General features: G+C 47.8%; 2 protein-coding genes across 10 annotated transcripts; both read left to right on the top strand.

Moving 5' to 3' along the window:
- The first annotated feature begins 10 nt into the window (after positions 1–10).
- On the top strand, positions 11–20119 carry LOC129041206 (STAG3-like protein 3). 7 transcript variants are annotated; one of them, XR_010127049.1, is made up of 8 exons: positions 11–276; positions 7264–7337; positions 9426–9549; positions 10044–10139; positions 10349–10428; positions 10526–10632; positions 10737–10844; positions 11109–11135. XR_010127049.1 is itself a non-coding variant. In XM_063668237.1 (8 exons), exons 1-7 carry the CDS (start codon positions 142–144, stop codon positions 11176–11178), a joined length of 687 nt encoding a protein of 228 aa, XP_063524307.1. In that variant the 5' UTR covers positions 11–141; the 3' UTR covers positions 11179–11223; positions 17088–17224. The 7 variants fall into 7 exon arrangements, 5 of the variants coding, with proteins under 5 accessions (XP_063524307.1, XP_063524304.1, XP_063524308.1 ...); XM_063668237.1 differs by lacking the exon at positions 10526–10632 and adding an exon at positions 17088–17224 and having other exon boundaries at positions 11109–11223; XR_010127047.1 differs by lacking the exon at positions 10526–10632 and adding an exon at positions 11535–13470 and having other exon boundaries at positions 12–276; positions 11109–11297.
- On the top strand, positions 19845–27953 carry LOC129041205 (transmembrane protein PVRIG). Of its 3 annotated transcripts, XM_063668209.1 has the most exons (7): positions 19878–19918; positions 25066–25090; positions 26311–26487; positions 26573–26923; positions 27006–27132; positions 27219–27279; positions 27387–27953. In XM_063668209.1, the coding sequence occupies exons 3-7, from the start codon at positions 26370–26372 to the stop codon at positions 27708–27710; spliced, it is 981 nt and encodes a 326-aa protein (XP_063524279.1). In that variant the 5' UTR covers positions 19878–19918; positions 25066–25090; positions 26311–26369; the 3' UTR covers positions 27711–27953. The 3 variants fall into 3 exon arrangements, with proteins under 3 accessions (XP_054352561.1, XP_063524278.1, XP_063524279.1); XM_054496586.2 differs by lacking the exon at positions 25066–25090 and having other exon boundaries at positions 19845–19918; XM_063668208.1 differs by lacking the exon at positions 25066–25090 and having other exon boundaries at positions 19876–19918; positions 26271–26487.

Genomic DNA, 27953 nt, shown 5'->3' with positions numbered 1-27953 from the left:
AATCAGAGCACACCGGACCGCGTTCTCGCCGAACCACCGCAGCAGGGTTAGAAGGGAGATGGCCGCCCTCAGTCGTGGCCTTTGACGGTTTCCGAGCGTTGGTATTTGGCATGCGCTACCCCCTCTTGCTTTGGTTCCGCCATGCCGATGTACCAGGTAAAGCGTTATCACGGGCGCGTCGCGCTTCTCCGTGTGGAACTTCTCACCTGCATGTACCGGCTCCCCAACGTGCAAGGCAGGAGCGGCCGCCCAGCGCCCTGCGTTGGCCACGTGCAGGTAGGAGCGCGGCCCCCCCCCCCCCCCCCGCCCAGTGCGCACGCGCCGCGACCGGCTGCTGGCCCGAGTCCCCCCGGGCCGGAACGAGTGTGTCCCACCCAGTTCGCGGTCCCACCCAGGCATCTGTGCCCGCCGGCCAGGGACTCACCCAAACCTTTATGTTTTAAAAGATTTACTCAGGCTGGCGCCATGGCTCACACCTGCAATCCCAGCACTTTGGGAGGCCCAAGCAGGCGGGTCACCTGAGGTCAGGAGTTGGAGACCAGCCTGGCCAACATGTTGAAACCTCGTCTCTATTAAAAATACAAAAATTAGCCGGGCGTGTGGCGGGCGCCTGTAATCACAGCCACTCGGGAGGCTGAGGCAGGAGAATCGTTTGAACCCTGGAGGCGGAGTTTGCAGTGAGCTGAGATTGAGCTATTGCACTGGAGCTTGGGAAACAAGAGTGAAATTGTGTCTGAAAAAACCAAAAATATTTTTTTATATATGTAATATACAAAATATATAATATATGATGTCACATGTTATATATAATATATGATATCATATTATATATAGTATGATATATGTATAATATATGATATTATATACCATATATTATATATGGTATATAATATATGGTATATAATATATAATATATTACATTATATATGATATAATATCATATGTTACATAATTTATATGATATAATATATGTTACATAATTTATATTATATAATATATGTTGCATAATATATATTATATAATATTATATGTTACATTATATATTATATAATATCATATGTTACATAATATATATTATATAATATTTTATATTGTATATATATACACATCTTTCCTGGTCAGGCGCGGTGGTTCACGTCTGGAATCTTAGCGCTTTGGAAGACCAAGGCAGGAGGATTGCTTGAATTGCTTCAGCCCTGAGAATTTGCGACCAGCCTGAGCAACATAGTGAGACCCTTGTCTGTATTTTTTTTTTTTTTTTTTTTTTTTTTGAGTTGGAGTCTAGCTCTGTCGCCCAGGCTGGAATGCAGTGGCCTGATCTCGGCTCACTGCAAGCTCCGCCTCCCGGGTTCACGCCATTCTCCTGCCTCAGCCTCCCGAGTAGCTAGGACTACAGGTGCCCGCCACCACGCCTGGCTAATTTTTTTTTTGTATTTTTAGTAGAGACAGGGTTTCACCGTGTTAGCCATGTTGGGCTCGCTCTCCTGACCTTGTGAGCCGCCCACCTCGGCCTCCCAAAGTGCTGGGATTACAGGCCTGAGCCACTGCCTCTGGTCGCCTTGTCTCTATTTTTGAAATATTTTAATTAAAATAAAAATCTATCCATATTCTTTTTTTTTTTTTTTTTTGCATATGGCTGCTTAAACATGTTAGTTCAGGGATTGTACCCTCTGAAAAGTGAATAGCACATAAATGCTCATTTTGAGGAATTACAAAGTGAACCCTAGGGTCACCACCTCCCAGGTTGACACACAATGTCACTGCTCCATTCTTTCCACTTAAACCTTCCCCGCCAACCCCCCCCAGGTCCTGATTTTTGTGATAATTATGTCCTGCTTGTGTCTATTATTTTGTTAACACAGTATCCCTAAACAATACAGTGTGGGTTTTTGTTTGTTTTTTTTGTTTGTTTTTTTCAGACAGAGTCTCACTCTGTCATCCCGGCTGGAGTGCAGTGGCGTGACCTCAGCTCCCTGCAACCTCTGCCTCCCAGGTTCAAGCAGTTCTCCCGCCTCAGCCTCCTGAGTAGCTGAGATTACGGGCGCCGTCCACTGCACCTGGCTAATGTTTTTATTTTTAGTAGAGACGGGGTTTCACCATGTTGGCCAGGCTGGTCTCAAACTCCTGACCTCAAGCGATCTGCCCGCCTGGACCTCCCAAAGTGCTCGGATTACAAACATGAGCCACTGCTGCCCAGCCCTGGATTCTTTTTTGTAGACACTATTTTAGAAGTCATTTTATTGTGAGTAACAACAGAGGTATTCATTTTCTCTGTAGCATACGGTTCCATTGCATAACTCTCCCGCATATATTTATCCATCCTACTTGCTCAGGGACGCTGGATTGTTTTCCATTTTAACCTGCTATGAACAATTCTGCAGTGAATATTCTTTTTTTTTTTTGGGAGACGGAGTCTCGCTCTGTTGCCCAGTTTGGGAGTACAGTGGCGCGATCTCGGCTCACTGCAACCTCCACTTCCTGGGTTCACGCCATTCTCCTGCCTCAGCCTCCTGAGTAGCTGGGACTGCAGGTACCCGCCACCATGCCCAGCTAACTTTTTGTATTTGTAGTAGAAACGGGGTTTCACCGTGTTAGCCAGGATGGTCTCGATCTCCTAACCTCGTGATCCGCCCACCTCGGCCTCCCAAAGTGCTGGGATTACAGGCGTGAGCCACCGTGCCCGGTCTCTGCAGTGAATACTCTTATACAGAGGAGCAGGCATGGGGTATGTACTAATAAATGGGGGGCTGTCCTGCCATGGTAGGATGTTTAGCAGCATCTCTGGCCTTTATCTACTAGATAGATGCTGGTAGTACCCTGCTGCCCCACCAAGTTGTGGCAGCCAAAAAAATGTTTAGACGCTGCTAAATCTCCCCTGGGGAACAAACTTAGCCTCAGTCGAGAACCACTGATGTAGTTCCTTCTCATTTTTGCTAGTTCCACTTCTATTAAACAAACTGCACTTACTAAAAATTTGTTTTCCAAATTGTTAGAAACATATACGGGCATCATATCTTCCAGGTTCAATTCTAGACCACCACAATAAAGTGAATATTGAAGTACAGTGAGTCACACAGTCAAAAAATCAAAACTTTTATTTCTCTGCACATGAAAGTTATGTTTACACTGTAGTCTGTTAAGTGTGCAAGACTATTGTCTAAAAAACAGTGTATGTACCTTAATTTAAAAATATTGTATTGCTAAAAAATGCTAATGGCAATCTGAACCTTTAGCGAGTTCTATCTTTTTGTTGGTGGAGGGTCTTGCTTCCATGTTGATGGCTGCTGACTAATCAGGGTAGTGGTTGCTGAAGGGTAGGGCGGCTGGAGCAATTTCTTAAAGTAAGAAAACAGTGAAGTTTGCTGCATCTGTTGACTCTTCCTTTTACAAAAGATTTCTCGGTATCATGAAATGCTGTTTGATGACATTTTACCCACAGTAGAAATTCTTTCAAAACAAGAGTCAGTTCTCTCAAGTCCTGGTGCTGCTTTATCAGCTGAGTTTAGGTCATAGTCTGAATCATTTGTTGTCATTTCAACAACATTCTCAACCTCTTCACCAGGAATAGATTCCTTTTCAGGAAACCACTTTCCTTGCTCATCCATAAGAAGCAATTCCTGGCCGGGCGCAGTGGCTCACGCCTGTAATCCCAGCACTTTGGGAGGCTGAGGCAGGCGGATCCCGAGGTCAGGAGATGGAGACCATTCTGGCTAACATGGTGAAACCCCGTCTCTACTAAAATACAAAAAATTAGCCAGGCGTGGTGGCAGGCACCTGTAGTCCCAGCTACTCAGGAGGCTGAGGCAGGAGAATGGTGTGAACCTGGGAGGCAGAGCTTGCAGTGAGCCAAGATCACACCACTACACTCCAGCCTGGGCGACAGAGCAAGACTCCATCTCAAAAAAAAAAAAGAAGCAATTGCTTATTTGTTCAAGGTCATGAAATTGCAGCAATTCAGCCACATCTTCAGTCTCTACTTCTAGTTCTCTTGCTATTTCCACAGCATCTGTAGTTACTTTCTCTATTTCAGTCTTAAACCTCTCAAAGTCATCCACGAGGGTTAGAATCAACTTAACTCTTGTTAATGTTGATATTTTGACCTCCTCCCATGAACCATGGGATTTAAAATGGTGAATCCCAGCCAGGCACAGTGGCTCACACCTGTAATCCCAGCACTTTGGGAGGCCGAGGCAGGTGGATCACATGAGGTCAGGAGTTTGAGACCAGCCTGACCAACATGGCAAAAACCCATCTCTACTAAAAATACAAAAATTAGCCAGGTGTGGTGGTGCATGCTTGTAATCCCAGCTACTTGGGAGGCTGAAGCAGGAGAATTGCTTGAACCCAGGAGGCAGAGGTTGCAGTGAGCCAAGATCGCACCACTGCACTCTAGCCTGCACTACAGAGCAAGACTCTGTCTCAAAAATAATAAAATAAAATAAAATAAAATAAAATAAAATAAAATAAAATAAAATAAAATAAAATAAAAATAAATAAAATAAATAAAATAAAATAAAATAAAATAAAATGGTGAATCCTTCCCAGACGAGGGGTTGGGTTTTTCTCGTTTTTGTTTTTTGTTTTGAAGACAGGGTCTCGCTCTGTTGCCTAGACCAGAATGCACTAGTGCAGTCATGGCTCACTTCAGCCTCAACCTCCTGTGCTCAAGTGATGTTCCTGCCTTATCCTCCCAAGCATCTGGGACTACAGATTGCATACCACACCTGGCTAGTTTTTGTTTTGTTTCTGTAGAGACGAGGTCTCACTATGTTGCTCAGGCTAGTCTTGAACTCCTGGGCTTAATCAGTCCTCCCACCTCAGCTTCCCAAAAAGTTGGGATTGTAGGCATGAGCCACCATGCCTAACCCCAGGAGGTTTTAAATGAACTTTGCCCAAATCATCAGAGGAATCACTGTGGCAGCTATAGCCTTATGACATGTATTTCTGAAATAATAAGACTTGAAAGTTGAAATTACTGCTTGTTCCATGGGCTGCAAAATGGATGTTGTGTTAGTGGGCATGAAAAAAGCAACATGGATTTCCTTGTACATCCTCACCAGAGCTCTTGGGCGACCAGGTGCATTGTCACTGAGTAGTAATATTTTTAAAGGAATCTTGTTTTCTGTGCAGTAGGTCTCACCCATGTGCTTAAAATATTCAGGAAACCATGCTGTGAACAGATGTGATATCAGGTAGGCTTTGCTGTTTCATTTATAGAGCATAGGCAGAGTAGATTTAGCATAATTCTTAAGGGCCTTAGGATTTTTAAAATGGTAAATGAGTATTGGCTTCAACTTAAATCACCAACTGCATTAGCTCCTAACAAGGAGTTAGGCTCTCCTTTGACGCTTTGAAGCCGGGCATTGACTTCTCCTCAATAGCTGTGAAAGTCCTAGATGGCATTTTCCAATATAAGGCAGTTTAGTCCACACTGAAAATTCATTGTTTAGTGTAGCCACCTTCATCAATGATCTTAGCTAGATTTTCTTGATAACTTGTTGTTTCTCTATCAGTACTTGCTGCTTCACCTTGTACTTTTATGTTATGGAGAGAGCTTCTTTCCTTAAACCTCATGAACTAACTTCTAGCTTCAGACTTTTCTTCTGTGGCTTCCTTACTTTGCTCAGCCTTCATAGAATGGAAGACAGCTAGGACATTGATCTGGATTGGGCTTTGGCCGAAGGGAATGTTGTGGCTGGTTTGATCTTCTGTTCCGACTACTAAAACTGTCTCTGTATCAGCAATAAGACTGTTTAACTTTCTTACCCTTTGTGTGTTCACTAGAGTAGCGTTTTTACTTTCTTTCAATAATTTTTCTTTTGCATTCACAACTTGGCGGTTTGGCACAAGAGGCCTAGCTATTGATTGGCCTGTCTTGGCTTCCAACTAAACTTAATCATTTCATTTTTTTTTGTCTTTTTGAGACAGAGTCTCGCTTTGTTGCCCAGGCTGGAGTGCAATGGTGTGATCTCGGCTCACCGCAACCTCCACCTCCCGGGTTCAAGTGATTCTCCTGCCTCAGCCACCGCGCCCGGCTAATTTTCTATTTTTAGTAGAGATGGGATTTCGCCATGTTGGTCGGGCTGGTCTCGAACTGACCTCAAGTGATTTGCCCACCTCAGCCACCCAAAGTGCTGGGATTATAGGTGTGAGCCACTACGCCTGGCCTCTAAGCTTAATCATTTCTTGCTTTTGATTTAAAGTGAGAAACATGTGACTCTTCCTTTCATTTGGACACTTAAGAGGGTTATTAATTGACCTAATTACAATATTTCTGTGTCTCAAAGAATGAATAGGGAGGCCTGAGGAGAGAGAGAGAGACAGGGAAACTCTTGTTGGTAGAATAGTCAGAACACAGACATTTGTTAAGTTTGCCATCTTATATGGGCACAGTTTGTGGTACCCCAAAACAGTTACAGTAGTAACATCAGGCTGGGTGTGATGGCCCATACCTGTAATCCCAGCACTTTGGGAGGCTGAGGTGGAAGGATTGCTTGAGCCCAGGAGTTCAAGACCAGCCTGGGCAAACATAGGGAGACCCTGTCTCTACAAAAAAAAATATTTTTTAACTAGCTGGGTGTAGCGGCATGCACCTGTACTCCCAGCTACTCGGGAGGCTGAGGCAGGAAGATCTCTCAAGTCCAGGAGGTGGAGGGTGCCATAAGCCATGGTCGCACCACTGTACTCCAGCCTGGGTGCCAGAGTGAGACCCTGTCTCATAAAAAAAAATGTAACATTAAAGATTACTGATCACAGATAACCATAACAGATACCATAATGAAAAAGTTTGAAATATTGTGAGAATTACCAAAATGTACCACAGGAACACAAAGTGAGGATATGCTATTAGAAAAATGGCACTGATAGGTATGCTCAATGCTGGGTTGTCACACACCTTTAGTTTGTTAAAAAACAACAACAACAGCAACAACAACAACAAAATCCACAATGTCTGCAAATCAATAAAGTAAAGTGCAATAAAGTGAGATACGCCCGTAGAATGCCAGCTAGGGCTTCTGAATAGTCAGAATAACCACAGGCAGAGGGGATATTATTTTTACTAAACACAAACCTCTGAAGCATTAGTTGACTATACAGCTTCTTCTAGAATTAGAAGGTTTAAAAGATAGCATAGAATTACGGGGGTTCACACTATCCTGTAATAAACAGGAAGTAGGTGGAAGTTGTACTTTTTTTGTATCTTCAGGGCCTTATGCTTGTTAGGGTACAAGAGAGATTAACCCGTTTCTCCCTGTCCTCCAGCTCCAAGAGCATCAAGAGGAGATTGAGGGGATGATGAATACCCTCTTCAGGGGTGTCTTTGTTTATCGGTGCAGGTGAGCTAATGGGCTTCTCTCATTGAAGCAGCTGGCCTTTGGTTATGGAATCTGAGGAAGTGAACAAGGTTTCCCCCCTCCAACCCTTAGTCATTGGGTTAGTCCCAGAATTAATGAGGCTGGAGCAAAAACTCTTAACAACAAATGTTTCAAATGGGTAAGGTTTACTTTATCACCACCTACAAAGGATCTTGTAAGTGCTTCTGGGAGAAAATAAGAGAATAAAGCATTGCTGAGTATTTTCCTGCTCCGGCTTTGCCCCACATCTGCCCCAACTCCTCATCTTTCTGGGCTTGGAGACTTGAGGATAAGAGCAGAGAACAGAAAGGCGGGGCTTTTCTGAGGGATGCTGCAGCCTGGTGAGCCTTCTCCTGGCCCAGCCTGCTGTCTCACTGTGCAAAGGGCAGAGGAGTTTTATACTGTTTAATGACCTGATCAAGTTAAGTTAAAAAGAGTATCTGTAGGCTGGGCACGGTGGCTCATGGCTGTAATCCCAGCACTTTGGGAGGCCAAGGCAGGTGGATCACCTGAGGTCAGGAGTTCGCAACCAGCCTGACCAACATGGAGAAATCCCATCTCTACTAAAAATACAAAATAAGCCGGATATGGTGGCACATCCCTGTAATCCCAGCTACTCGGGAGACTGAGGCAGGAGAATCGCTTGAACCCGGGAGGTGGAGGTTGCAGTGAGCTGAGATCATGCCATTGCACTTCAGCCTGGGCAACAGGAGCAAAACTCCGTCTCAAAAAAAAAAAAAAAAAAAAAAAAAATACAGTGACTGTAGATGTTTCTCACTCTTACCTAGGTTTCACTTCTGCCTTTCCAGAACCTTTCATCTGATTTAACCTTTTCTTAATATGGGATTAAAATACACTCACGGCCGGGCACGGTGACTCACACCTGTAATCCCAGCACTTTGGGAGGCCAAGGCAGGCGGATCACAAGGTCAGGAGATCGAGACCATGGTGAAATCCTGTTTCTACTAAAAATACAAAAAAATTAGCTGGGCGTGGTGGCGAGTGCCTGTAGTCCCAGCTACTCTGGAGGCTGAGGAAGGGGAACGGCGTGCACCTGGGAGGCCGTGCTTGCAGTGAGCTGAGATCATGCCACTGCACTCCAGCCTGGGTGACAGAGCGAGACTCCATCTCAAAAAAAACCAAAAAAAAAAAAAACCTCACACACTTTGGCCAACAGCTGAATGAACTTTTTTTTTTTTTTTTTTTGGGGGGATGGAGTCTCATTCTGTCACGCAGGCTGGAGTGCAGTGGCGCGATCTCGACTCACCGCAACCTCCACCCCCGGGTTCAGGTGATTCTCCTGCCTCAGCCTCCCAAGTAGCTGGGACTACAGGCACCCACCACCATGCTTGGCTAATTTTTGGCCACCATGCCCAGCCTGAATGAACTTTCAAAACTGGTTTTTAAAAGAGGTATGGAGGCCAGGTGCAGTGGCTCACACCTGTAACCCCAGCACTTTGGGAGGCCAAGACGATCAGATCACTTGAGGTCAGGAGTTCGAGACCAGCCTGGCCAAACATGGCAAAACCCCGTCTCTACTAAAAACACAAAAAGGTAGCTGGGCGTGGTGGTGCACCTGTAATCCCAGCTACTTGGGAGGCTGAGGCAGGAGAATCACTTGAACCCGAGAGGTAGTGGTTGCAGTGAGCCGAGATTGTGCTGCTGCACTCCAGCCTGGGCAACAGGTGGGGTGGAGAATTAGGCTGTACAAGGCTAGTGTTTAACTATTTTATGGGTTGGTAACAGAAAGAAAATATTTACTAACTGGGTACGGCACATTTTTGTAGTTCTAGCTACTTGAGAGGCCAAAGTGGGAACATGATTTGAACCCAGGAGTTCAAGGTCAGCTTTGGCAACATAGCAAGAAACTCCATCCCTTTATATATATATATATTTACATGTATTTTACTGTATATGTAGTATTTACATCGGCAGGAAGAAATGAAAGGCATGGGGTACGTGGCATTTCAAGAAAATAAATTCTTCCATGAGAGGGAGTTATCTGGTAGGATGGAAAGTGAGTTTGGAGAGAGGGTGGCTATAAGAGTCAACTTATCTGTCTGTGTCTAGGGATGTCCTTCCTGAGATCCGTGCTATCTGCATCGAGGAAATTGGTTGTTGGATGCAAAGCTACAGCATTTCTTTCCTCACCGACAGCTATTTAAAATATATTGGTTGGACTCTGCATGATAAGGTGGGATTCGAGTCAGTTTCCCTTTCCGTTTCCTTGATCTTTTTCCTGTCCTAGGACACTTCACCTTTTCCTGGGCCTGCCACTGAGATATTTTACCTAGTGAGCAATGATTAACTCATCAAGGCGCTGAACCTTGAAGCTCCCCTAGCACTGGGGAGGGTAGGATAAGGTAGAGAGAGACATATCCAGGAGATGAAATGACTCAAAACATGAGGTACAGGGAGAGAGACTTCCCCATGGAAGAGAGTTATTGATGGTTGGTAATGCAGGTGCTAAGGGGCAGCCAAAGGATCCTTATCATGAGTACTGCTGTGATCCTTTTGTTTTTTAAGTATGAAGACAGCTGTTCATTGTTTCTGACATCTCAGAGCCCTCAGTATAGGGGACATCCAAGCTAGAATGAGGGATCGGAGAGGGGAGTCTGGAGGCTCAGTGGGGGCGAGTAGAGTGTGGTTAGTCTTATTTCCATTCTCCTGGTTTTCCTTCCTCACCAGCACCGAGAAGTCCTGAAGTGCATGAAGGCTCTGAAAGGGCTGTACGGCAGTCGGGACCTGACCGCACGCCTGGAGCTCTTCACCAGCTGTTTCAAGGTAAAATGGGTGGTGCTCCTTGGCTTGGCTCTTTGTCGTGGTTCCCATTTCCCCACCTTGTATCTTTCTACCCCTCATGCTCTAAGATGTCTTGGCTATCCCAGCATCTGCCTCTATGTAGGCGCTCTCTTTAGGAATCTCTGATTCTAAGAGAACAGAATGTTGGAATGGGTGTAATGAGATATTGAGTGACTTTCTCCTTTCTGCAGGACTGGATGGTTTCCGTGGTCATGGACAGAGAGTATGATGTGGCAGTGGAGGCCATCAGATTACTGATACTTATCCTTAAGTGAGTCCTGGGAAGAGGGGAGGCCAGTGTCTCAGACCTTTGCCCTTCCGGGGTCCTCTCCCTCCACCTGTCATAGCTGACTCTTCCATCTGTGCAGGTTGACTGAGGTCATTCCTGAGTTGCAGTGTCTCGAGGAGGGAGTATTGCTGTCTTCTCTAACTCCCCATATTCCTTTGTCTTCCACTCTCCATTTAGGAGTTCTTTGTGAGTTATGTCCTTGTTGCTTTTGCCTCTTTTTGTTTCTAGCCTTGATTGTGCCAGAAGACAATGTCCCTATTCACACACTCTTTCTGCTTTTCTGTGGGCAGGAACATGGAAGGGGTGCTCACAGACGCAGACTGTGAGAGCGTCTACCCCGTTGTGCATGCCTCTAATCGAGGCCTGGCCGCTGCTGCGGGCGAATTTCTGTACTGGAAGTGAGTGGCGCTCCTTTTATGTTTCTTTAACACCACCCTCTCGGTTTCTCTCCCGCATCTGCTGCTGCCCTACCTAAGGCCTCCCCATCTCTGTGGAAGTCTCTCTGGTGTCTCTTTTCCTCTCTCAGCTCCTCGGGGCTTTCCTTAGCTCTGCACCTCCTTTTCCTTTATCATCTCCTTGGGCCATCTCCTCCCTCTGTGGTCATCATTACACCTCCTTGTTTCCTCCTGTGCTAAGCCCTTTCCTTGTGTCCATTCCACCAGACTCTTCTACCCTGAGTGCAAGATAAGAACGATGGGTGCAAGAGAGCAACGCCAGAGCCCAGGCGCCTAGAGGACTTTCTTCCAGCTTCTGCTGTCCTTCTTTGTGGAGAGCGAGGTGACATACACAGAGAGAAGTCTGGCTGTTGTGCATAGGACCTACAAGTGGGCTGGGCTTGGTGGCTCATGCCTGTAAGTCCAGCACTTTGGGAAGCTGAGGTGGGAGGATCCTTTGAGCCCAGGAGTTTGAGACCAGCTTGGGCAACATAGTGAGACCCTGTCTCTACCAAAAAAAAAAAAAAAAACAAAAGACAAATGGAGAAGGATGGGGGTGGACACTGTAGGAAGGAGAGCGATATTTAATCAGTAACCACTTCCTAGGGTATTTTAACATGCCATCACTAAATCCCCATGCACCTCCTTCCCCAGCTCCACGACCACGCTGCTTACTTAGTAGACAGCCTGTGGGACTGTGCAGGGACTCAGCTGAAGGACCGGAAGAGTCCGACAAGCCTGCTGCTGGAGAAGGACCAGAGCACGTGCCACATGGAGCCAGGGACAGGGACCTTCCACCTCCTAGGGTGAAACCAGGAGAGATTGCTTGCCTGACTTGTACAAGGCAGGAACGGTGGCATGGGGTGGGGGGAACTTGGAGTTGGAAGGTGGCTAATCTTTGATTCTATGTTTTTGATCCTCCTGGCACTCCAGACCTGGGTGATGTGCAGGAGAGCACACTGATAGAAATCCTTGTGTCCAGTGCCCAGCAACTCCTGCCTCAGCCTCCTGAGCAGCTGGGACTACAGGAGCCCGCCACCATGCCCGGCTAATTTTTTTGTATTTTTAGTAGAGACAGGTTTTCACCGTGTTAGCCAGGATGGTCTTGATCTCTTGACCTTGTGATCCGCCTGCCTCATCCTCCCAAAGTGCTGGAATTATAGGCGTGAGCCCCCGTGCCTGGCTGCCTAAGGTTTTTTCTTTGCTTTTTAAAAAACAGCTTCATATTAAGTAACACTGTAGTAACCATTATTTCATATGCAAGTATGTGTTTTCTAGTGTACATTTTTAAATGGGACTTTACGTGACAGCTTTATTGAGATACAACTTACATATCATAAAAATCACCCCCCTTTTTTTTTTGAGACAGAGTCTCGCTCTGTCACCCAGGCTGAAGTGCAGTGGCGTGATCTTGACTCACTGCAACCTCTGCCTCCCAGGTTCAAGTGATTCTCCTGCCTCAGTCTCCTGAGTTGCTGGGACTGCAGGTGCCCACCACCACGCCCGGCCAGTTTTTGTATTTCTAGTAGAGACAGGGTTTCACCATGTTGGCCAGGCTGGTCTTGAACTCCTGACCTTGTGATCTGCCCACCTCGGCCTCCCAAAGTGCTCCCAAAGTGCTGGTGAGCCACCGCGCCCAGCCAAAAATCACCCTTTTAAAGTGTACACTTAGCATATTCACTGAATTGTACAACCTTCACCACTATCTAATTTTAGAACATTTTCATTATTCCAAAAGAAACCACATACCCATTCGCAGTCTCTGCCCATCTTCCCAGCCTTAGGTAGTATCACTAATAGAATTCCTATCTCTTGATTTGCCTGTTCCGGACCTTTCGTATAAATGGAATCGTATAATATGTGGCCTTTTATGTCCAGCTTCTTTCACTTAGCACAGTGTTTTCAACGTTCATCCATACTTTGACATATATCAGTATCTCATACCTTTTTATGACCAAAACAATATGCCATTGTGTGGATGTGCCACATTCTACTTATCTACTTGTCAGTTGATTGACATTTGGGCTGTTTTATGCATAATGCTGCTAAACATGCATGTACCCATTTTTGGGTGGATGCATCTTTTCAGTTATCTTGAGATATACCTGGGAGTGGAATTGCTGGGTCCTGTGGCAATTCTATATTTAAGTTTTTGAGGAACTACCACACTCTTTTCCAAAGTACCTACACCATTTTACAATCCTGCCAGCAATGTATGGGGGCCCTGGTTTCTCCATGTTGTCACCGGTACTTATTATTGTCTTTTTAAATTTTATCCATCTCCTGGTAACTGTGAGGTGTGGTATCTCATTGTGGTTTAAATTTGCATTTCCCTAATGACCAATGGTATTGAGCATTTTTTCATGTGCTTATTGACAATTTGTTTATCTTCTTTGGAGAAATGTCTGTTCTGATCCTTTACTATTTTAAAATAGGGTTGTCTTTTTATTGTTGAGTTGTAAGTATTCTTTATATATTCTAGACACGAGATTCCTTATGCTATGCAAACATTTTCTCCCATTTTTTGGGTTGTCTTTTCGTGTTATTGGTGGTGTCCTTTGAAACATAAAAGTTCTTGAATTTGGTAAAATCGAACTTTTTCCTTTTGTTGCTTGTGCTTTTGGTGCCATATCTTGAGAAATTGTTGGCTAATTCAAGGTCACAAAGATTTACTCCTGTGTTTTCTTCTAAGAGTTACAGTTTTAGCCAGGCACAGTGGCTCACACCTGTAATCCCAGCACTTTGGGAGGCCGAGGTGGGTGGATCACGAGATCAGGAGATCGAGACCATCCTGGCTAACACGGTGAAACCCCCTCTCTACTAAAAATACAAAAAATTAGCCGGGCGTGGTGGTGGGCGCCTGTAGTCTCAGCTACTCAGGAGGCTGAGGCAGGAGAATGGCGTGAACCCGGGAGGCGGAGCTTGCAGTCAGCCGAGATTGTACTACTGCACTCCAGCCTGGGCAAAAGAGTGAGACACTGTCTCAGAAAAAAAAAAAAAAAGAGTTATAGTTTTAGCTCTTAATTTAGATTTGTGATCCAGTTTGAGTTAATTTTTGTATATAGTGTGAGATGGGGTGTGATTTCTTTTTGTTGTCTTCTGTGTACCACCTAAAATTGTATCTTATACCACCAGGAAACACTGCTTTAATCAATTAACTAATACATATTTGTTAAGGACCTACTATATGCAAGATAGTATGTTCAGTGTTTTAGGGGCCATGAAGAATCCTCCAGCAGCTTATTATCTAATAGGAAAGGGGGAAATTTTAATTATGGAGAACCCAAATTATGAACAATTGCCAATAAATAACTGCCTGAGGGCTTGTACAAGTGAATGCTGTAGAATTCAGAGAATGAGGAGGGCTTTACCAAGAAGATGGAATTGCTGGAGCTTAAAAAATAAGTAAGTTTTGTATAAGCTGAACAGAGGAAGGAGGAGCATCATGGGCTGGCAGAATAGCACAAGCAAAGTGTAGAAGGCTGTGTGCTGGGTGAAGCATGGAGGCACATAGATCGCTCTGCCTAAAGCATAGGGTTTGTGAAGGCAAGATAAAACTGAAGAGATTGGGGCTGGGCGCGGTGGCTCACGCCTGTAATCCCAGCACTTTGGGAGGCCGAGGCGGGTGGATCATGAGGTCAGGAGTTCGAGACCAGCCTGGCCAAGATGGTGAAACCCCATCTCTACTAAAAATACAAAAAATTAGCCAGGTATGGTGGCGCATGCCTGTAGTCCCAGCTACTTGGGAGGCTGAGGCAGGAGAATCGCTTGAACCCGGGAGACGGAGGTTTCAGCGAGCCGAGATTGTGCCATTGCACTTCAGCCTGGGTGACAGGAGCGAAACTCCATCTAAAAAAAAAAAAAACTGAAGAGATTGGTTTTATTCATTCAATAGATACTGAGCACTGTGTGCTGGGAATACAGCAGTGAACAAAAAAGCCAAAAATCTCTTTCTTCAGAGAGTGTCAGATAGTAGTAAATGCTATGGCAAAAAAGCAGGGAGGAGCGTGAGGAATGCTGGAGGGGTGAGGATTGCAGTCTTACAAAGACTGATTAAGGGAAGACTCAAGAACACAAATGTTGGGCAAAAAGCCTAAAAAATAAGTTAAAAGATACACCTAGGCGCATTACAATTTTAACAGGTTTATTTGAGCATTCAGCAATTTTATCAGTCAGGCAGTGGCAGACCGCCAGCAGTTCAGGGCGCCACCACCGAGGAAACCAGAGGGGACAATTACAAGGTGTCTCTGGGAGCAAGACAAAGAAACTATTTGATTGGTTAGAGTGGAAAGTTCATATTTAGAGGTTAACTGACCATAAATCTCTTGTTAGAGGTTAGTCGGTAGTTTCTGACTGGTTAAGCTGAAGTTTCCTGCTCCTAGGTTACACACAACACTTTCACACTGAGTTGAGTTTCAGTTTGCTGACTTAGGAACCCAAAGTGCAGGAGCCATTTCAGCCTATTGGCCTCCCAGTGAATTTTTTTAACAGGTGAGGGAGGGTGCTTAGTGTGTATCAGAATAGCATACCAAAGGAAGCAGCCAGTCCTGAGGCCACGAGGGGATGGGGAGAGTGTTCCTGGAATGTTCAAGGAACAGCAGAGAAGACCATTATGGCCAGAATGCAGATTGTAGGATATGAGACCAAAGAGGGTGCAGGATCCCAGAGCATCTAAGGCAGAGACTGGCTTTTACTCTGAGTGCAGTAGGAAAACCATTGGAGGATTTTGAGGAACGACAGGATCAACCTCTGTTTTTAAAGGATCCTTCTGGCTGCTGTGTCGAAAACGACAGGAGATGGAGGAAGGCTAGAAGCTGGGAGACCAGCAGGGAGGCTGTGGCCATTGTAGTAATCCAGCCCAAGATTCAAGATAAGAGAGCTTCTTAGTCCGGGGGCAATGGTGGAGGTGCCGAGAAATGGCCAGATTCTGGGTGCATTTTCAAGGTATCTCTAATAGGCTTTTCTGACAAACTGGTTGTGGGATGTAAGACAAAAAGAGCAGTTGAGGATGGCTCCAAGGATTTTGGCCTGACAGAAGGATGGAGTTGACAGTAGCTGAGATGGGGAAGGCAGAGAGTGAAGATAACTGTGGGGGAAGGTTGGGACGTTGTTGTTGGCCACGGGATTACAGGTGGAGATGTTGAACAAACCGTGGGGGCTGTTAAGATGGAGTTCAGGGGAGAGCTGAAGGCTTGAGATCCATTTGGGATATGGCAGAGTATAGGTGATATTTAAGGACGTGAACCCGAGTGGCTGGGGAAGCCAGTGAAGATGGAGAAGAGGAGAGACTCAAGGGCCCAGCCCTCGGGCATCACACCTTTAATAGCTCAGGGAGATCAGGAGGACACACCTGGGGCCCCAAGGTTTCCTCTCTGGGAATCCAAGCCCAGGGGTATGGCTCTTCCCTGTTTTCTGTAGCCCTCTGCTTAAACCCATAGCCGCTCACTTTGGGATTATTGTTTTCAGTGGATGAACATGGCCATGGAGAGGGAGGGTAACGGGAGTGTGACTGTTTACAGTTAACAGATGTTAATGTCAATTTGATTGATGCTTTAAAATAGTATTGCCTGGGTTTTCTCAGGCAGTGAGAATCTTTGGATTCTTTCTCCTCCTCTACCTTCTCTGATCTCTGCAGGAGATAAGTCCCCCTTCATATCGTATCAGTTATACTGGCATCGATTGCAATCACTTATTTTTTTCTAGCTTTTAGAAAATCCTGTCTCCCATTTTCCAGTTCCTCCCTGGCCCTCCTGCGTCCACTCTAGCCTCTGGTACCAAAACTCTATTGCCATTTTAAGCTTTTTCTGACCACAGAAATCTTGGATAGAATCTCAGATGTCTTCATTGGCTAACTCAGACCTCTCAATCTTAGACTCTAACCCTCCCTCATATTTGTGTTCACCTGTTCACCTGTTACAGTTTATCTGTGAAATGTATATTTATATATCTTTCCATCTTGTTTTCTAGGCTGTGTAGCAAGTTCTTCTTGGACAAGGCCTAGCTACAATTCTCTATGTACTAAATACACAGAGCTGTGTATTTAGTACATAGGGCTATGCCCATTTGAGGGCAACAGAATGAAGCTGTATAGGTTTTCCATTCTCTTCTTGCTTGACTTTCCCTTACTAAATCCTGGGCAGGTCTTGGAAAGAGAGCACGCCTGTCGCAGGCCCTGGGCTGTGGTTAATGTGTGCGTCTGCTTGGCAGGGCCTGCCAAGCCTAACAGAGAGGACGTCTCCTCGTCCCAGGAAGAAAGTCTGCAGCTGAACAGCATCCTGCCCATGCCCACCCTCACCTCCACAGCCGTGAAGAGCAGGCAGCCCTTGTGGGGGTTGAAAGAGATGGAGGAAGAAGATGGCTCAGAGTTGGCTTTTGCCCAGGGCTGAGGCCATGGAGGGAATCTGGGTGTCTGAGTTCCCAGTTTGGTGTCTGGCTGCCTCCATCTTGCTGTTTCTGTTTCGTGGTTCCCTGCTGTAGCACTCCCTCATTGTTGGGTTCTTCTCTTACCCTTTTTCATTGTTTAGCTTTAAAATGCATGTCTCCCAACATGGAGCTTTTCTCCCCGTTAACACCAGCTGCCTTACATCCGCTTCTTACCTTTGATCTTTATCCCATCGTTGATCCTGCTTCATTCCCAGCAGTCAGCCCCTCGCAGGCACCCGGAGGTCAAGATTCTCGGGTCCACAGTATTTCCGGACTCCACGCAACCCTTCAGGTCCTGGTCTGGGCAACCAGCTGATGCAGTCAGCTTTTCTCATCATCTCCTGTCTTCACTTCAGATCTGTCGCCCACTGTGAGGGGATTCCTGTCTCACCCATTGCCTCTCTGTGGGTACTTTCTGGACTTGTTTTAGCCACAGACCACTATCTGGAAACCTACTATGCTGTACTTACTGCTCCCCACTTCCTCCACCCCGGCTGTCTGAGAAACTCTCAGGGGTCCTCAAAGAACAGTTTGAAAAGCCCGAGTCTTTGCCCCTACATCAGACTCAGCCTTATAGAAGAGGACGAGGAGGAAGAGTTAGAAATTCAGGATGAGTCAAGTGAAGAACGGCAGGATACAGACATGGTGAGTGGACCACCCTGCCCTTCTCTCTCAAGAACTAGGGACTGATGTGCTAAAGAGAAGCCAGGGTGCTTCCCCTCTCTCCACTCGGTGATGCCTGGTCTCTGAAAGCTGAATGAGTCTAGAGTAAAGGAGGACAGGTTATACATCGGTTTGGACTTTGCTTGGACTCTACTTTTATTAAAGAATAAGGAAAAGAAATTACAAATACCAAAGAAGGTTGGAATAGCACTCTCGCTCCCAATCCCTAAGTAAATATTGTTGCCTCCAAACCTCCTAGGAATTGGAAGGAGTCCTAATGCTGGAGGTGGGAGGTCATTCAGTCCAGGTGGCAGCCCCTTCAGTGTCTCTCCTCCCAACACGTGACCCCCTGTCCTCCCTCTCCCTACTAGAAGGCTTCCCCTGCCTGTCCCTTCCTTCACTCCCCTTCTAACCTAGCCTGTCTCCCCAGGAGGAAATGCTGCTGGTGTAGTGGGAAAAGCCTGGCATTTGGAGTGAGGTGACAAGAGTGCTAGTCCTCTCAACTCTATGTCAAGTTAGCGCTTTACCCCTCCTCAGCCTCCATTTTCTCATCTTTATTTTTGAATTATTTTTATTTTTTGAGGTAGAATCTCTCTCTGTCGCCTAGGCTGGAGTGCAGTGGCACAGTCTCGGCTCACTGCAACCTCTGCCTCCTGGACTCAAGCAATTCTCCTGCCTCAGACTCCCAAGTGGCTGGGATTACAGGCGCACGCCGTCACACCTGGCTAATTTTTTTTTTTTTTTTTTTGGTATTTTTAGTAGAGACGGGGTTTTGCCATGTTGGCCAGGCTAGTCTGGAACACCTGACTTCAGGTGGATCCACCTGCCTCAGCCTCCCTAAGTGCTGGGATTACAGGCATGAGCCACTGCATGCGGCCCATTTTCTCATCTTTAAAACAGAGCTGTTAGCCTGTAGTTCCAGCAACTCAGGAGGTGGAGACAGGAGGATCAATAGTCCAGGAGTTGGAGTCCAGCCTGGGTAACAGTAAACTCCTGTCTCTTAAAAAAAAAAAAAATCAACAATTCAAAAATAAATAAAATGGACTTTTTACATAAAATATGAGGTATTTATATTATTTATATATTTCCATTTATATTATTATAAATGGAAAAGGGCTATGTCTGAGTTCAGGCTACTGTAACGGAATTCCATAGACTGGTGTCTTGCAAACAGCAGAAATGTATTTCTCACAGTTCTGGAGGCTGATGTCCAAGGGTTGGGTTCTGGTGAGGGCCTTCTTCCAGCCTGCAGACTGCTGGCTTCTAGTTGTATCCTCACCTGGAGGAGAAACAGCAAGCTAGCCCTCTGGCCTGGGCTTAGAAGGGCATTCATCCATCCATGAGGGCTGCACCCCTATGACCCAATCACCTCCCAAAGGCCCCACTTCTAAACAGCATCACATTGGGGGAAGGATTTCAACATGCAGGTTTAGGGGGACACAGATATTCAGTCCATTACAGGCTGTATATCTTCTGCTGTTATTCTTCTGTTCTGTTCTCTGCAGGGAGGGAAAAAGAACAGAATAGAACAGAACAGGGGAGTCTTGTGCTCACAAGGAGAAACCAAACAATGATACTTTCAGACCAGACACTAGAGAGCAAGGCCTCTGTTGAGATATTATTTCCTAACATCTCAGGAAAAATCCATTTTCTGGTTTCCAAACCAAAGGCATTTAAGGGGCTCAGTCAGCAGGCCAAGAAGCGCTCTGCAGTCAGGCCTGATCCTCGTGCCCACACTAACTTCCCTCCCAGGAGGTGCCATAGGGGCCTGCTGTGCCCATATTTGTTCTTATGAGGTTGGGAAAGGAACTAGTTTTTTTATTTGTGAAGTGACAGGAGTGTGGAAAGGCCTTTTTGACTTTTAACCTCATTCTCTCTAGCAAGCAAGTAGCTACTCTTCCCCCAGTGAGCGCAGGCTGGACCTCTTAGATTCTACAGAGCTGGATATTGAGGTGAGTGTCCCCAGAGCAGGAGGAGTTATGTGTCCTTGGGAAATGCTGGCAGGAAACCCATGTACTCATCAAATTGACAGAAGGGCCACAGCCTGGGGGTGGCCCTCTGAGCTGTCTCTGGGGCTTTGAGGGTAACCCAGGGGAGGACGGTCTGCCCATTGGCCCGTTGCTGTGTCCTGTGTATTCCTTTCGTCTTTCTCATTATAGGATTTCTGACATGACTCTGGGCCCCTCCCCAGCTCCACTCCCTATCTCAAGAATGTGCCCATTTGGAAAAGGCAAAGAGAAAAGGAGCAAAATGAAGCATTCCCCCAGGCTTTAGCCCTGGGCTCTGAGGGGAAGGAGTTGGGCATTGTTTTTCTAACCTAACCTTTCCCTCTGGTGATGTTGGGGTAGAGAAGCTGAGACCCTGTCCTCCCTGATGCACTGTGGCCCAGTCCCCCTGCCTTTTTCCTGTTCTGTTTGGAGTGAAGAGGGGGCAGCGCCTGTCTGTGTTTAATGGAAAGAGCCCATAGTTTCCTGGATTTTTGGAACATCTTTCTCAGCCTATTTTGTGTCCTAATGATTCGCTCAATAAACATGTTTGAATCTACACGTTCCCAAGGTGTGGCTTGAGATCGTTAAACTGATGGAGGTCAGGTTCTTCATCTGCCTTGTCCCATGGCCCAGTGTACAGGTGTCCCCACACCCTGCAGGTGCTTTGTCTACAGACTCTCCAGGAAGTATTGCTTAGTAACTGAGAGGCGGGGTGAGGCAGTGGAGATAGGGAGAGATTGACTGCCTGTGAGTAGTTTATCTAGTGGCCTCAGCCTCTGCAGCAGTAAAAGTGGTGCTGACAGGTGGCAGAGTGGAGCAGGACCTTGTGAAACTGCCTATCTCACCCACGCGGGCCAGGCCAGGCCATGTGTCCTGGCAGCCTTCAACCAGGGGTTCTTTCCAAAGGAAATTTTATCCTCTCGTCCCAAAGATACCTGTCATAATTTAGAATTTGAACAAATCACAGTATCTGAGAGTTAAAAGGAAACTAAGGAGTTACTCTAAATGTCCAGCCCTAAAATCCAAGTGACAGATGTCACCTTCACTCTTGCCTTCTCCAGCTAGTTCTTCACCAAGTTCTGTCAAGACTTGGTGAAGAAAATTCTCTGGCCTGTGTCCTCCACGCATTGTCACCATCATCTCTCACCTAGACTGCCGCAGTGCAGCCTCAGGGCCAGCCTCTTGAAACTCAGACAGACTTGTTTGCTCTTGTTTTGCCTTGTGGAGCAGCACAGTACCTCTGTTCCCTTTTGTCCCTCTGACAAGCAGTTATTTGAAGACAGCTATTGTCATTTTGTACTTTCACTGTTTTCTTCTGTGGTTTAAGGAATACTTCAGCCTCTCTCTTTAGATATAATTTCCAGTTTTTCCCATCATGGGCACCTGCTTTAGTGACAGGTTCTCACTGTGGTCTCCTAGGCCAGACACGGCCATCCAGCTAGTGATCTGTGCAGAAAGAGCCGTGACTTCCTGCGATCAGGTCACTCAGCCAAGACCGCCTCACCCCTTTCATTCTCCCTCCCCACCCCCACCTGCCCCTCCCAGATGTGAGTCTCCTTTTGGAAAGGTAGCCCTGGGGGAGTCAGAGCTGGGGTGTAGGGGAGGGCTAACTCATTGAGCGATCTTTCACCTGTATTCAGGTAGAATAGCTCTGGGGAGAGGAGCCTGTTTTGTGGGATGAGGGAACAGAGTGGGAGAACTGAGGAGGAGATGTGGAGGTCTCTAAGAATCCAGGAGGGGAAAGATTCCTGAGTTATTTAAATACCAACCAAGCTAAGGGTGCTTCACAAGAGGATAAGAGCAGCTTGGGGGTTTTGCATCAATATGGACACCTGTGTACAGCCAGGCAGCCCAGTGCACTGGGTTGAGTCACAGCCTTAGAATCTGGGAGCTTGACACCATGCTCCCTAAAGCCTTTGACACTGTTTATTTGAGAGGCTGGGTCTAGGTTGTCTCCTCTTGAATATGGGCTCTGTGATGCTTGACTAATAGAGGATGGTGGAAATGATGCCATGCTAGTTAGTGGGCCCAGATTTTAAGGAAACTGGCAGTTTCCATTTCCTGTCTCTTCCTGTACCTGGGTTCACACTTGGAACCCGGTCACCATTCTGTGAGCAAGGCCAGCAGCCGAAGGAAAAGGCCGTGTGGAGGTGTTCCTGCCAGCAGTCCTCACCGAGGTCCCAGCCAACATCCATGATGGCTGCCAGACTCAGTCCAGATGGGAGTCAGATGATTCCAACCTTCCCTGTTTTTCAGTTTTCCCAGCTGAGGTCCAGGCATCAGGGAGCAGAGACAGCCCATCTTTTCTGTGCACTTTCCAAATTCCTGACCGTGGAGCCCATGAGCATAAGATGGTGGTTGACACCACTCAGTCTGGAGGGGTTTGTTATGTAGCCATAGCAACTGGAACAGGGCCTTAGAGTCATAAGACTCCCAACGTTTGGACATTTATATCAGTTTTTTAAAAAATTGTGAGTTATATAAACATATACTAATTCTATATTATACACATTTAAAATGTAAAGATGAGTTGATGAAATAAGTGTTTTAAAATATTTCAAAATACCTTTTTGCTCTTTTTTTTTTTTTTTTCAAGATGGAGTCTCAGCCTGTCTCCCAGGCTGGAGTGCAGTGGCACGATCTTGGCTCACTGCAATCTCTGCCTCCTGGTTTCACACCATTCTCCTGCCTCAGCCTCCCGAGTAGTTGGGACTACAGGCACCCTCCACCACGCCCGGCTAATTTTTTGAATTTTTAGTAGAGACGGGGTTTCACCGTGTTAGCCAGGATGGTCTCGATCTCCTGACCTCGTGATCCACCCGCCTCGGCCTCCCAAAGTGCTGAGATTATAGGCATGAGCCACCGCGCCCGGCCACCCTTTACTCTCAAAAAAGGGTTTAGTGAGAGCAAAGTGAGAAACATTTTTTTAAATCATGGTTCAACATTTTCTGAAGTTCAGTTGAAAGTTCAGTTTAGTGCTGGGTGCGGTGGCTCAGGCCTGTAATCCCAGCACTTTGGGAGGCCAAGGTGGGCAGATCACAAGGTCGAGAGATTGAGACCATCCTGGCCAACATGGTGAAACCCCATCTCTACTAAAAATACAACAAAATTAGCTGGGTGTGGTGGCTTGCGCCTGTAGTCCCAGCTACTCAGGAGGCTCAGACAGGAGAATCGCTTGAACCCGGGAGACGGAGGTTGCAGTGAACCGAGATTGCACCACTGCACTCCAGCCTGGCAACTGGACGAGACTCCATTTCAAAAAAAAAAAAAAAAAAAAAGTTCAGTTTATTCTGATACTCAATGACCTTCATAACTGCCAGGAGTACCTCTCAAAAACAGGCAAATCCAAGTGGATTAGGTGCCTCTTTGTGGTTACCGCTTTTTAAATAGATCCAAACCCGCTGAAAATCTTCATCTAGAAGACTTGTGAACAGGTCAGAGTTTGATTTCCCAGCACAGACAACAGTGCTCCTGTGAGGATAGGCATTGTCTGGGAGCACAAAACCTGAAGTGTGTGAGCTGCAGTGTGTGGTGATGGGCTGGGGGTTTGTATCTCTTCCCTCAGGATACTGATCATTTTCCAGGGGAATCATGACTTACGTTTTTATCTACACTTGATCTTGGCCAAAAGGCCAAGAAGCGATACCGTCTTTTTGTCTTAAAAGGTTAGAATGTTTATTTCTGCTGCACAACATCTGTGGATATTTTTTTGTGCACGCCCCCACCCTGACAGGCTCAGCTGTGAAGGGTTCATGCCAGCGAGCCTCCTGCCAGCCATCCGAGACAGCCCAGGGCTCCAGCTTCTCAGCAGCACCTCCCACTGGCCAGGCCCAGGCCAGGCTGGACGAGCTGAGGCCAGCTCAGGTAGCAGGCACGGAGGCCTCTGCCCAGCCTGATAAGTGATGCAGAGCAGTGCTTTTCAGGGGCTGGCACTGTAGGGTCCAGCCCTGCTGGGTCTGTGGGTTTTTCTCCTCGTGTGCGGGGACGAGAGATCGTAGAAATGAAGACACAAGACAAAGCGATAGAAGAAAAGACAGCTGGGCCCGGGGGACCACTACCACCTAGACGTGGAGACCGGTAGTGGCCCTGAATGCCTGACCGCGCTGCTATTTATTGTGTACAAGGCAAAAGGGGCAGGGTAAGGACTGTGAGTCATCTCCATTGATTGATAAGGTCACATGAGTCATGTGTTCACCAGACAGGGGGCCTTTCCCTTTTAGGTAGCCGAGGCAGAGAGAGAGAGGACAGCTTACGTCATTATTTCTTCTGTGCTCTTCTCAGAAAGATCAAAGACTTTAATACTTTCACTAATTCTGCTACTGCCATCTAGAAGGTGGAGCCAGGTGTACAGAGCGGAACATGAAAGTGAAACAGGAGCGTGACCGCTGAAACACAGCATCACAGGGAGACGGTTAGGCCTCCCGACGACTGTGGGCGGGCCTGACTGATGTCAGGCCTTCCACAAGAGGTGGTGGAGCAGCGTCTTCTCTAACTCCCCCGGGGAAAGGGAGACTCCCTTTCCCAGTCTGGCAAGTAACGCATGCCTTCCCAGGCACTGGCGCTACCGCTAGACCAAGGTCTGCTAAGTAACGGGTGCCTTCCCAGGCACTGGCATTACCACTGGACCAGGGAGCCCTCTAGTGGCCCTGTCCAGCGTGACAGAGGGCTCACACTCTTGCCTTCTGGTCACTTCTCACCGTGTCCCTTCAGCTCCTATCTCTGTATGGCCTGGTTTTTCCTAGGTTATAATCGTAGAACAAAGATTATTATAATATTGGAATAAAGAGTAATGCTATAAACTAATGATTAGTAATGTTAATATATAATCATATCTATAATCTATTTCTAGTATAACTATTCTTATTCCATGTATTTTCTTTATTATACTGGAACAGCTTGTGCCCTCGGTCTCTTGCCTTGGCAGCTGGGTGGCTTGCCTGCCACATGGCACTGCTGGGCGTTGTCTGTTAATATTGAATAATTGTTTTAAGATTATTTTCAATAAGGCTTTACCTTTTTTAACTTGCACTGTGGCCATGAGCTCTGCCAGAAGTGACTTGTTGGTGTTATCTCCTGAGTTACAAAGTGAAGAGATTTTTTTTTTTTTTCAGATTACTGAGAGTCTTCAGTTACTAGGCAAGTTGCCCCATCCTTATAACTCCAGGTGACACTGACCAGGGTTTATGGGATGAAAGAGGAGTGTGTGCTTGGATGATGGGGTGTGATAGTGAAGGGGTGAAAGGTTTCTTCTCACACATAGACATCATGAGGTCTTCCTTGAGCTCTTTAGAGCCTTCCCTTGGGATAGGATGAAATACTGAGATCCTAGAAAGAATTCACAAGACGAGTCACTCATCAGTGCAGATTCACCGATTCACCCCTAGATGTGTGTGGGATTTGGATGGCAGAGAGAAACAGGCACTGAAGATTTTTGGTCAGGACAGGGCAGAGAAATAAGGAGAAGAGTTGAAAATTCACCAAAGGATAGATAAACCCGGGGCATTTAGAGAAAACCTGTAGTGTGCAAAGGAGCCCAGAATCCTGGGGAAACTTGGAGGGAAATATACTTAATTTGATTCAGTAAGTTAGGCCCAGTGAAGGGATTGGGTGGCGTAGGTAGAAGCCAAAAAATAAAGGATCTTGTATTGCTGGAGTAGCTTCTGTTTCTGAGGTCACATCCGAACTTAGAGAGGCAACTTAACCTGGTGAGAGACACGGGTTCAACTCCTGGCTTCTGCACTGCCAGGGCAGAGGACTGCCGTTTGCTGACACAATCTTGGTGCGTTGGAAGTGAAAGGGAAGAGGCACTGGTGGCTGTGCTTTGGGCCCGAGCAGCCAGAAGCCAGTTGCTATCACCTATGATGAGGGGACAGCGCCTGGGGCAGAGCCGAGTATGGGATGCGTTCAGGGTAGATCAGGAGGTATGAGTGGGTAGTGGGCGAGCCAGGATGGGGGTTGTGGGGGAGGCCTGGGTTGCAGGTGTAAACGTGGGACCCACGTCAGATTGGTGGCGGGTCATGTATGCTGGACTGGCTCTCAGGTCCTCCCTGCTGGCTTCCTACTCCCAGGGGCTTTCTCCTCCCAGATTTCTTCACCCAGCTGGGTGAGGGGCGGGACAGAGCCCTTTCCTAGGGAAGCCCAGCACCCCTTGCTGTCCAGGGAAGGGGAGTCCTTCTAGCCCCTGGCAGCTTCTCTGCCCCTCCCCTGGCCTCCCCAGGCCTAGCCAGGGCTGGGTTCTCACCCACCTTTGCCACCCTGCCTTGTTACCTGGAAGCACAGCCTTGGGGACTAAGTGGGCCTTCACTGTCACTTTAAGAAGGGAATAAGCCACTTTGTGTTCACCACCTCTGGGGAAGGTGTGAGAGGAGAGAAGGAAGTGGCTGTTTGGCTGCTGACAACATGAAGACTTCCTGCGATGAGAACAGAGGCACAGGTGCCAGCCCTGCAGCCCCCAGAACCCGGACTGGAGGGGGCCATGGGGCGCCGGACCCTGGCCCTGCCCTGCGTGCTGCTGACCTTGTGTGTCACTGCGGGTGAGTGCCGGCATCAGAGGGGGACAGGGGCTGCAGGGAGGGTGATGTAGGACAACAGCCCACTGACCTTGCTGCTGTTCCACAGGGACCCCGGAGGTGTGGGTGCAAGTTCGGATGGAGGCCACCGAGCTCTCGTCCTTCACCATCCGTTGTGGGTTCCTGGGGTCTGGCTCCATCTCCCTGGTGACCGTGAGCTGGGGGGGCCCAGATGGTGCCGGGGGGACCAAGCTGGCTGTGTTGCACCCAGAACATGGCATCCGGCAATGGGCCCCTGCTCGCCAGGCCCGCTGGGAAACCCGGAGCAGCGTCTCTCTCGTCCTGGAAGGCTCTGGGGCCAGCAGCCCCTGCGTCAACACCACCTTCTGCTGCAAGTTTGCGTCCTTCCCTGAGGGCTCCCGGGAGGCCTGTGGAAGCCTCCCGCCCAGCTCAGACCCAGGTGGGGCCGGGGCAAGGGGCCCAGGAGGGCAGGGAGGGGCTCGGGAACTGGCCACCCATCTGATTCTTGCCTCCATGCCCAGGGCTCTCTGCCCCGCCGACTCCTGCCCCCATTCTGCGGGCAGACCTGGCCGGGATCTTGGGGGTCTCAGGAGTCCTCCTCTTTGGCTGTGGCTACCTCCTTCATCTGCTGTGCCGACAGAAGCACCGGTGAGACCTGGGCCCTGTCCACGTCCCCCTGACACTGAGCTGGCCACATGCCCTGCAGAGCTCTGACCATCCTCACTCTCTCCCAGCCCTGCCCCTAGGCTCCAGCTGTCCCACACCAGCTCCCAGGCACCGAGAGCACAAGCATGGGTGAGGAGGGGGGCTGCTTTGGGGACGAGGTGACAGGGGCAGGGGCAGGGGGGCCAGGGCTGGGCCCAAGCTGTGCAGACTCACTTGATCCTCCTTTCCCCGCGCAGGCACCCAGCCAGGCCTCCCAGGCTGCTCTCCACGTCCCTTATGCCACTATCAACACCAGCTGCCGCCCAGCTACTTTGGACACAGCTCACCCCCACGGGGGGCCGTCCTGGTGGGCGTCACTCCCCACCCACGCCGCACACCGGCCCCAGGGCCCTGCCGCCTGGGCCTCCACACCCGTCCCTGCACGTGGCAGCTTTGTCTCTGTTGAGAATGGACTCTACGCTCAGGCTGGGGAGAGGCCTCCCCGCACTGGTCCCGGCCTCACTCTTTTCCTGGACCCTCAGGGGCCCAGGGCCATGGAAGGACGCTTAGGAGTTCGATGAGAGAGACCATGAGGCCACTGGGCTTTCCCACTCCCAGGCCTCCTGGGTGCCACCCCCTTACTTAATTCTTGGGCCTCCAATAAGTGTCCCACAGGTGCCTGGCCAGGCTCACCTGCTGCGGATGTGGTCTGTGTGTGTGCATGTGTGGGTGTGTGTGGGCACAGGTGTGAGTGTGTGAGTGACAGTTACCCCATTCCAGTCATTTCCTGCTGCGACTAAGCAACACAGTTTCTCTGACGTGGG

The sequence above is a fragment of the Pongo pygmaeus genome, chromosome 6, assembly GCF_028885625.2.
Source record: "Pongo pygmaeus isolate AG05252 chromosome 6, NHGRI_mPonPyg2-v2.0_pri, whole genome shotgun sequence".
NCBI classification, from domain to species: Eukaryota; Metazoa; Chordata; class Mammalia; order Primates; family Hominidae; genus Pongo; species Pongo pygmaeus.
Note: the sequence above shows the minus strand (reverse complement) of the source record. Positions and strands in the feature narration are given on the sequence as shown.

Coding starts and splice junctions, on each gene's coding strand:
- LOC129041206 (XM_063668234.1), top strand. CDS start 142: ATGCCGATGTACCAGGTAAAGCGTTATCACGGGCGCGTCGCGCTTCTC. Junction 7,338..9,425: donor GTCTTTGTTTATCGGTGCAG/GTGAGCTAATGG, acceptor GTCTGTGTCTAG/GGATGTCCTTCCTGAGATCC. Junction 10,140..10,348: donor TCTTCACCAGCTGTTTCAAG/GTAAAATGGGTG, acceptor TCCTTTCTGCAG/GACTGGATGGTTTCCGTGGT.
- LOC129041205 (XM_054496586.2), top strand. CDS start 26,370: ATGAGAACAGAGGCACAGGTGCCAGCCCTGCAGCCCCCAGAACCCGGA. Junction 26,924..27,005: donor CCCGCCCAGCTCAGACCCAG/GTGGGGCCGGGG, acceptor CTCCATGCCCAG/GGCTCTCTGCCCCGCCGACT. Junction 27,133..27,218: donor CTGTGCCGACAGAAGCACCG/GTGAGACCTGGG, acceptor ACTCTCTCCCAG/CCCTGCCCCTAGGCTCCAGC.